General features: G+C 45.1%; 1 protein-coding gene across 1 annotated transcript; it reads left to right on the top strand.

The window, feature by feature from the left end:
• Nucleotides 1-938: 938 nt before the first annotated feature.
• On the top strand, nt 939-9,132 carry LOC136964904 (uncharacterized). The gene is made up of 12 exons (XM_067258866.1): nt 939-971; nt 3,162-3,240; nt 4,126-4,659; nt 5,334-6,185; nt 6,558-7,076; nt 7,299-7,385; nt 7,608-7,798; nt 7,899-8,050; nt 8,144-8,389; nt 8,461-8,620; nt 8,711-8,786; nt 8,881-9,132. The coding sequence occupies exons 2-12, from the start codon at nt 3,180-3,182 to the stop codon at nt 8,898-8,900; spliced, it is 2,898 nt and encodes a 965-aa protein (XP_067114967.1). The 5' UTR covers nt 939-971; nt 3,162-3,179; the 3' UTR covers nt 8,901-9,132.
• The last annotated feature ends 1,124 nt before the right edge of the window (nt 9,133-10,256 follow it).

Genomic DNA, 10,256 nt, shown 5'->3' with positions numbered 1-10,256 from the left:
GTGTGTGTTCCTGCATGTGTGTGTGTTCCTGCATGTGTGTGTGTCTCCCTATGTGTGTGTGTGTGTGTGTGTTCCTGCATGTGTGTGTGTGTGTTCCTGCATGTGTGTGTGTTCCTGCATGTGTGTGTGTCTCCCTATGTGTGTGTGTGTGTGTGTTCCCCACCTGTTGTCCCTGCTGTGGAGCTCCAGACTGGGCAGGCTGGCATCAACAGGGAGGAGCCTGACACTTCCAATAAATGAGAAACATGAAAGTTATGCATTGTTCATTTGGCACAGAAACCGCCGTGGCTAGTGTCGCTGCATTATTTGGTGGCAATCTATTGTGAACCTGTCAGATGAACAATGAGATTAATCGAAACTGGAAAAGAGAGACACTCATACAATGCAAGAGTTGTGTAATGTGCGCTTGGCACAGGAACTTGCTAGATGAGCGTTGTTGTGTTCTCTTCCTTTGAGTGAACTCAGGTAAACTGAGTCGAGGGCAGTCGTCCAATCAGAGCGCAGACTGAGGGGGCTACTACGTTTCATGGTCCTTCTTTCTCTCTCCCTGCTTCTCTCTCTCCCTGCTTCTCTCTCTCCCTGCTTCTCTCTCTCCTCTTGGTAAATCACCCACAACGATCTCCATCTCATTGTATGGACACATTCCACCTCTCCTTAGCTGTCACAACTGAGGGAGGGCGTCTCAGCAAATCAGATAACTTGCTCTTTCTTGTAAATGAGACACAGGATGGGGAACTTGTGCTTGGCACAGAGCCCTGCTAGGCTGGTGTTGATCTTTCGTTTTTAAGATGGTAAGATTGCTACATTCTAGAGTTAAGGTAGAAATGCACGTGCAGGTAGGTGTTCCTCCCTGATCAGACAACAGTACACCCACGTGACATCACACCAGTATAGAACCACATAAAAGATGTTGACTGTCATCTCTCTGACTGAGGAGAGAGCAGAGGGATCAGATCTACGCTCTAGTGCATGTAAGTACTACTGTGTACCCTGACGCTTCATTGTTATTTAATTACTGTATTTCTGTGTGTTCATAGATCACAATGAACAATTATGGCTTACTTTAGAGATGCACATTTAATTCATGCGATAGCATGTTTCTAACAACTTTAGACACAAACATGATGTATTGGATGTGTAGGAGCCATTTCTATCCACCTTTTAGTTAGGTTTATTTTAATATTACTTATTTTAGCAACTTGGGGGAGTATTGCACTGGGTGTGGCACATCACTGTGAATTGGGTATATGTACAGGTGTGATCAATCAATTAGGTAAAGGTGGGGATGGTGAGGAACACACGGTTCTTACCGTAGCGGTGAAAGGACCGAAGGACAGAAGTTTATGTATACATTTCTACTTTTATATAATAAACGGGAACATCACCCAAAGAGAGCTCATGCCTGGACCACTGGATTATTTGCTACGCGTTTTGCTGTCCACACTGAGGCTTACAGGATACAGACATTACAGCACCTTTTTGAGTTTAATATGACATCACATATACCTGGGCAGTAATGCACACACATTCAATAGCATGTTACTGATGTGACTGTTTTCAAATAAAAAACATAAAGGTAAAACGTAGAGTTTAAACAAGCATGAGATACCGGATGGATACAGTAACTGCAGTACATTGGGAATATGATGCACCACATGTGTGTGCTCTATATGATGCACCACATGTGTGTGCTCTATAAGATGCACCACATGCGTGTGCTCTATATGATGCACCACATGCGTGTGCTCTATATGATGCACCACATGCGTGTGCTCTATATGATGCACCACATGCGTGTGCTCTATATGATGCACCACATGTGTGTGCTCTTGGGATTTAATAAACTGTAAAGCTGGGGAAGGACATTTTATTACTTTTATTTCCGTTTATTTGACATACCCCAACTCTAATCCTTTTTGCCAAATTTAATGTGCGATGTAAATTATACACATTTTTCCTTTAATTTCATGTAAAGCATGCGGGCAGATCATTATGTGCAGCTGAAAGGTGCCTGTGGGCAGCCACGCAGTTAGTCGCAGGTGGTGCTGACGCTGTTCAGAACTGTCGCATGGGTAGTGCGACCGCACAGGGCCTCGCGCAACTGGGGGGCTCGCGCAACTGAGGGCTTCGCGCCTGCCTGGTTTGCAATCACGAAGGTTTTTTTTCTTTCTACTTTCAATATTTTTTTTATTCCTGTTCTTGACTCGATGTGCTCTAAAACGTTACCGTTTGTCAAAACATCTTATGTTTTCATTCATGATTAACGTTACGCCACAGGGCGTGTCAGCTACAAGAGAGCGCGACCGATTTCGCAAACATGAGTCGGGTGCTGAGAAAAGGAATACAACTAAAAAGAAGCAAGAATTTATTCGTTATTCGAGAAAAGCGTCTCCTAAATTAATAACATGTCATGTGATGAATGCTTGATAACGTGCTTAGGCTATACATGTTATGCTGCACGGTGAATTCTTTAAAAATGTGTCTGCCTATTGAACTGAACCGTCACTAATGCTGGCGTCACTCACAAAATTGTTTGTGTCATTTGGAGGGAAAATGAACTGCATTTTAGCCCTTTTTGCGTCCAAACAAGTAAAAATTTTCGTCCCTTTTCAAACGTTTGTTAATGTTCCAGATGAATTGTAAAATAATCTCAGTCAGTTTTAGGTGCTTTGATGAAGAAAATAAATTGCCAGGGTATTTTGAAAATCTAGCAGCACAATTGCTACATCGGCATCACTGAGAGTCAAAAGAGTCAACGAGTATCGTGCCTATATTTGTCAACTTGTTACCAAAGCCAATTATTATTATTAGTAAATATTACCAGCTTAGGCCTATTTGGTTGTTGGAGTGTAAAATACATTTGGATAATTTTGGCCACCAGTGAATTATGTTTAACACTGTGTTGCGATCCATTTCCTTGCCCCACGTTTGAACGTGCACCATCCTATCGCTCATATTTCAGTCATTGAAACCTAATCAAAATCGACATTCATAGCCTATAGTTTTTAGTTGACTATAGTAGTTGACTTTCTGGATTTTGTCCTCCTTAATTTTTACGATGATTTTCTTAATAAAATGTGGGGGGGGACATATTTTGCCGTTGCAAAGACTCCCTGTATAGCCTGTGATGTAAACAACTACATTTTCTCAATTCCTTCAAGGTTTTTTGTCTGACCTGCATGATGCGTCCTGTAATGATGATGTCAAGGGGCCTGCTGTTGTTCCTGTGCCTACAATCAGGTAGGATGTGAACCTGTATGACATTTAACTGTTAAAGTGTAACTAAACAACCACATTTTCTGCACCTTCATATTATTAAAAAAAGTCATCATTTTGTTGAGGGATTTTCTCATCAACATTTATTTAAGGGGTAGCCTAAACGAAATGTTAGTGTCAGCTAGCTGGTTATTATTAGAAAAAGATGGATAGTAATTTGGAAATAAGGAAGTAAATCAGTGACATCATGTTTGGAATTTTAAAAGGCATTAAATACTTAATATTGAAATGTAAACACCAACGAATTTGTTGGTTTTGAATTCACCTCTTTAAAATTGAAACATGAATTAGTTTCAATGTAAATTAAAAAAAGAATCTGACCCCAAAATTCATGGAGGAACATGTGCCCACCACCAAAACGATTGCGCATTTCTGCGGGAACCTTAATCAGCAGAATTGCATTTACATTTAGTCATTTAGCAGACACTCTTATCCAGAGCGACTTACAGTAAGTACAGGGACATTCACCCCGAAGCAACTAACCAGTTTCCAGCAAACTGGTTATGCTAGCCAGTTTTGGATTTTGTATTGTGTTCCCGGAACACAATAAACAAGTGAGGGTCAAGATTGTATGTTGTCAGTTCACCCCAGGGGAAGCCATTTGCCACAACTGTGACTGAATCTGATAGACTGATAGATGTACATTCAAGATAACAGTTCACACATATGCACACGCACAAACAGCAATTGTATTTATTTATTTTTTAAGAAATAGCCTATTTTTACTCACAGTTTATACAATTGTGATTGTTTATAGTAAATGTCCTTGCTTACGCCACACATTTATTCCTTCTCCTTTTTCCTAAATGTGTTCATTGATTTAGTCAGATTATTTATCTCTCTTCCCAGTTTTAAATCTTAACCCAGCTGGTCAAGACATTACAACCACCCCTCCCATGACAACTTCCACCTCTGTGCAGTTTTGGTGTGGGGAAACCCTTTGCCCAGCAGGACAGGACTGTATTAGTTTCGGTGGTACACTTCGCTGTGCTGACCCCTGTGAGCAGTACTCAGTTCTGGACGATTCCTGGCGTTCAACAGACTACAATGTTTCCGATAACTGTGATGCTTGGATTAGTTGGCAGGGATGGTATCGTATGTTCCTGGATGGGAACAGTACCCAGATGTCAGAGACGTGTGTAGAGGTAAACAGGTGTGGAACCCAGGTTCCTCTGTGGCTCAGTTCCCCTCACCCCCTGCTGGGAGACGGGGTGGTGGAACGTGATGTCTGTGGACACTGGAGTTACGACCCAGAGTACTGGTGGGGGGTGGACGACTGCTGCTACTACAAATCCAACAGGATCCATGTCAAAGCCTGTCCTGGCAGCTACTACGTCTACAAGTTTGTCCGATCCAATGTTTGTTACTCGGCTTATTGTGCTGGTATGTAGCCATTGTGATCTTGTATTTAGTCTTAATAAGTAACTGCTGTTACTGCAATAACTGGTATGAGCTGTTAAATCCGCCACTGTAGTCATAGTAACAGGACAAACAACTTGGGGGGTTCTCATCTAGTACCGTTCACATCACAAAGCATGTGAGATTAATTAATTTATATCCTGCGTTCAATAATTCAGTAACTCCTTCAGTTACTCCTTCATTAGTGCATTTACACATGCCCACCTGTAGGAGCACTCCGTACATCAACTCTTCTTCTCTTGTTTGCAGTGATTCGCCTTTTATTGAACTTACTATATAAAACAGAAAACTTAAAATTTGCATGTATCGCCATTGTTTAAAGGCTGTACGGTTGCAAAATATTTGCCCTTCCACTCATTGGAAATCCTTTCCACCTGGCCACAATCCTGGCACACCACACCTACTGATAATGTTTTCTCTGTTCATCACAATTATCACAATACTAGAAAAAAAAAACTCAACACAACTTATTTCAACACTTTTCACACATAATGTTGATAAATGGCTCCAACACTAAACTCATATTTTGTTGTTAAATTGTTTTCCATGCACTGATTTATTCATGAATCTGTACCTTCATTAGTTTGTACATTCATTAATCTTTTGCACTTTTGTACTTGATTCCACGACAAAAATAGCTGGTCCCATGACCACCACAGCTGCTCCCACGACCACTACAGCTGGTCCCACGACAACCACAGCTGCTCCCATGACAATCACAGAGGCTCCCACGACAACCACAGAGGCTCCCACGACAACCACAGAGGCTCCCACGACAACCACAGCTGCTCCCACGACAACCACAGAGGCTCCCACGACAACCACAGAGGCTCCCACGACAACCACAGAGGCTCCCACGACAACCACAGAGGCTCCCACGACAACCACAGAGGCTCCCACGACAACCACAGAGGCTCCCACGACAACCACAGCTGCTCCCATGACCACTACAGCTGCTCCCATGACCACCACAGAGGCTCCCACGACAAGTACAGAGGCTAACACAACAATATATGCACAGTTTTGGTGTGGGGGCACACCTTGCCCAGCAGGCCAGGACTGTATCAATGTCAACGGAGCTCTTCGCTGTGCTGACCCCTGTGAGCAGTACTCAGTTCTGGACGATGCCTGGCGCTCAACAGGCTACGGACGTTCCGATAACTGTGATGCTCGGAGAGGCTGGCAGGGATGGTATCGTATGTTCCTGGATGGGAACAGCACCCAGATGCCAGAGACGTGTGTAGACGTAAACAGGTGTGGAACCCAGGTTCCTCTGTGGCTCAGTTCCCCTCACCCCCTGCTGGGAGACGGGGTGGTGGAACGTGGCGTCTGTGGACACCACAAATACTACAACTGGTGGACCTGGCAGGGAGGGTTGGTGGACGACTGCTGCTACTACAGACACAATATCCACGTCAAATCCTGTCCTGGCAGCTACTACGTCTACAAGTTTGCCCCATCGTATTACTGTTACTCAGCTTATTGTGCTGGTATGTAGCCATTGTGAGCTTCTTGTAAATAGTCATAATAAGTTACTGTTGTTACTGCAATAACTGGTATGAGCTGTTGGTAAAACCACCACTGTAGTCATAGTAACAGGAGACACAACTTGGGGGGTTCTCATCTAGTATCATTCACATCACAAAGCATGTGAGATTAATTAATTTATATCCTGCATTCCATTATTCAGTAACTCTTTCATTTCATTCATGAGTCTGTACTTTCATTTGTATATTCATTCATTATTTGCAGTTGAATGTCATAGGTTAATGTATTCAGTATTTATTCAGTTAATGTAGATGACACACCCAGCTTCATCCCAGTTGTGTTGTTTACATCTCTTCCCAACTTCAAAACCACAGCTGTTCCCACGACAACTCCAGCTGTTCCCACGACAACTCCCGCTGTTCCCACGACAACCTCCAGCTCTGTGAGGTTTTGGTGTGGGGCCACACCTTGCCCAGCAGGCCAGGACTGTCTCAGTGTCAACGGAGCTCTTCGCTGTGCTGACCCCTGTGAGCAGTACTCAGTTCTGGACGATGCCTGGCGCTCAACAGGATACGGCCATTCCCATTACCGTGACAATTGGTTTAGTGGGCAGGGATGGTATCGTTTGTTCCTGCAGGGCACCAGTGTTCAGATGCCAGATACGTGTGTGGACTTATACAGGTGTGGAACCCATTTGCCTCATTGGCTCAGTTCCCCTCACCCCCTGCTGGGAGAAGGGTTGGTGGAACGTGAGGTCTGTGGACACCGGAATTACTATTGGACTAGGAACGAATGCTGCGCTCTCAGAAACGATATCCACGTCAAATCCTGTCCTGGCCACTACTACGTCTACAAGTTTATCCCATTGTCCGTTTACTCAGTTTATTGTGCAGGTAAGTGGCCATTGTGAGCTTCTTGTTTGATTAGTCATGAAAGCCCAGTTTCTAGGATGTTGATCTTATAATGGTTGTTTAAGCATTACCAGAAGGTTTTAGTCAAGGACTGCTTTTACTCACTGCTTTGTAAAGATGCATCGATACTGAAAATATGTTAAATGTAACTAAGTTTACCTTAAAACTACAGCAACTCGATTTGTTTTCTCAACTTTCTTCCAGATCCCAACTCTAAAGTTTGTGCAACCTGTGAAGAGTACGAAGACTGTGTGCGTCATGATGGCGTCACTTGGAGTTGTGGAACGACAAGTGAGTGTGAAAGCCGAGTGTTTATAATGTAACTTAAACTAGGTACAAGGAAAATGTCTAAATGACACATCAAATGTGACATGGAAGCGGAACTTAATTCAAAATGGCTGCCAGAGGGAAATCATTTGTTTCTCTCTACTTCTTTCTCTTTATTTTATCACTTACTTTATTCTCCATCTACTATCACCTCACTCTTAATTGATCTCTCTGTCGTTGCCTCAGTCACCCCAGAGCTGGTGTGTGGGAGGAGCTTCCTTGATGTGGGTCTCCTCAATTCTCGGCTGGCGGCCAAACGTCTGGACTCCTCCTCTGTTCACCTGACCGACCCCCGCTGCTCCTCCTCCCAGGAGCGTAACGGGACGGTGTGGTTCCAGATGGAGCGCTGGGAGGGCAGCTGTGGAACCACTCTGACGGTGAGGACACGGTTACTCTACCAGTCTGCCTGTTTCTGCCTGATTGATCAACCCTGCACAGGCTGGGCCACTCATATTGTCCTCTTCCTTCTCTCTCCAGACCAACGGCAGCCACGCCATCTACTCCAACAGTCTGTTTGTCTACCCTGCCAGAAATGTGACCATGGTTCGACCCGTGAGGATCCCTTTCTCCTGCTGCTATCCTCTGGAGACAGAGGCTAGCCTGGATGTGGCCATCAAACCATACCTGGAGTAGGTGGACCCTCACAATCATTGACACACTTGGTTTCCAACTTAAACTTGTTTGTTCTGACTTTGTTGTTTACTTGTTCCATATCTTGTCAGTCTTGAAGGTGCAGTGAAAGATGAGGGTGCCCAGGCCAGGGCCTCCATGTCTCTGTTCCGTGATGCCAGCTACACAGCTCCTTACTCTGCAAGTCCGGTCACTCTGCCCCTGGGCTCCATCCTGCATGTGGGCGTGTCTGTTGAAGAGACGGACGCTGAGGCCTTTGTGGTCGTTCTGGAGGACTGCTACGCAACCCACTCCCCTAATCCTGATGACCTCCTGAAATACTTCCTCATCCAGCACAAGTATGTGAGCCTGGAGGTGAGAAGAGAAGTATATTTATGTGTGTGTTTGTCTAACCCACCTGTTCCTCCAGGTGTTCCGCTAACCGTCGCCAGGTGACCGTGGAGGAGAGTGGCTTGTCCCTCCAGGCTCGCTTCTCTGCGCTGCTGTTCCTGTTCCAGGGGGACTACAGGGACGTCTACCTGCACTGCAGCCTCAACCTGTGTGACCAGAGGAACTCCTCCTGCTCTCCTGTGAGTCCTCCCACCCTCCTTCCTGGTCTCTCTGACTCCCTGGTCTCTCTGACTCTCTGGTCTCTCTGACTCTCTGGTGTCTCTCCACAGATGTGTTCAGGAAGGTCTGTCCGCTCTGTCGACGAACTCGTACCCCTTAAGCCCGTCACCATCGGACCAATCACCTGTGAGTATAAACCACAGCCATGACGACTCATGATGTTGTCATAGTAACGGTCTCCCTGGTAACACTGTGTTTGTCCCTGACCTCTGACCTCCAGGGGCCCAGAGTCTGGAGTGAGCTGATGAAGTCACACCTCCCTCAGAAGGGCTTCATGACCATTCCTATGGCAACCAGCCCAAACACTCGTCTTTTGGTGATGATTCACTGTACATAGTAATATATAGGTTTTCATGTGCTCAGTGAATGGCTGAATTCTATGACAAGTAATTTTGTACCGGGGAATAATGGGAAATGTCTTTGCATGTGATAAACAAGGCAAGTATTGCCAATTAATCAGGAATTGTTCAACTGTAACTATTTTTGCACAATCAATAAATAAAAGTTGTCATCATATTCTGAGTCATAGTCCGTGCTCATCTTTAATGAGGCTACTTTCTTTTTTTATTTTAAGTACACTTCTTATTCAATTATGTTGCGTTCTATGTTTTTGTCAATACAAATATTTTGGGGGAAGCAGGTCTGCTACTGTCAGACACACTGCACCAACATGACACACACACACAGAGACAGACAGAGAGAGTGAGAGAGAGAGAGAGACAGAGAGAGGCAGAGAGAGACAGAGAGAGAGAGAGAGACAGAGAGAGAGAGAGACAGAGAGAGACAGAGAGAAAGAGAGAGAGAGAGAGAGAGAGAGAGAGGGGCAGAGAGAGACAGACAGACAGAGAGACAAAGAGAGAGAGAGAGGGGGCAGAGAGAGACAGACAGAGAGACAAAGAGAGAGAGAGAGAGAGAGAGAGGCAGAGAGAGACAGAGAGAGACAGAGAGAGAGAGAGAGAGAGGCAGACAGACAGAGAGACAAAGAGAGAGAGAGAGAGAGAGAAGAGAGGAGGAGAGAGAATGGAGAGGAGAAAAGAGAGGAGGAGAGGAGGAGTCTCTGGGAGGATGTTTCCTTAGTCAGCAGAACATTCTCCTCACTGGGCCTGGAGGAGGAGAAAGAACAGGAAAGAGTTTATGAATACACCTTTTTATTTATAATGCTTATATGCACACATGATAAGTGCGTGAGTGTAGGACATGATGGGGATCCTGTGTTGGTGCATCCATCCGTGTCCCTGTGTACCTGCACGAGTAGTATGTGTGTGTGTGTCTCCCTGTGTGTGTGTGTGTGTGTGTGTGTGTGTGTGTTCCTGCATGTGTGTGTGTCTCCCTGTGTGTGTGTGTGTGTGTGTGTGCGTGTGTTCTTGCATGTGTGTGTGTGTGTGTGTTCCTGCATGTGTGTGTGTGTGTTCCTGCATGTGTGTGTGTTCCTGCATGTGTGTGTGTGTGTTCCTGCATGTGTGTGTGTTCCTGCATGTGTGTGTGTCTCCCTATGTGTGTGTGTGTGTGTGTTCCCCACCTGTTGTCCCTGCTGTGGAGCTCCAGACTGGGCAGGCTGGCATCAACAGGGAGGAGCCTGACACTTCCAATAAATGA

This window comes from Osmerus mordax, chromosome 21, assembly GCF_038355195.1.
Source record: "Osmerus mordax isolate fOsmMor3 chromosome 21, fOsmMor3.pri, whole genome shotgun sequence".
NCBI lineage: Eukaryota > Metazoa > Chordata > Actinopteri > Osmeriformes > Osmeridae > Osmerus > Osmerus mordax.
Note: the sequence above shows the minus strand (reverse complement) of the source record. Positions and strands in the feature narration are given on the sequence as shown.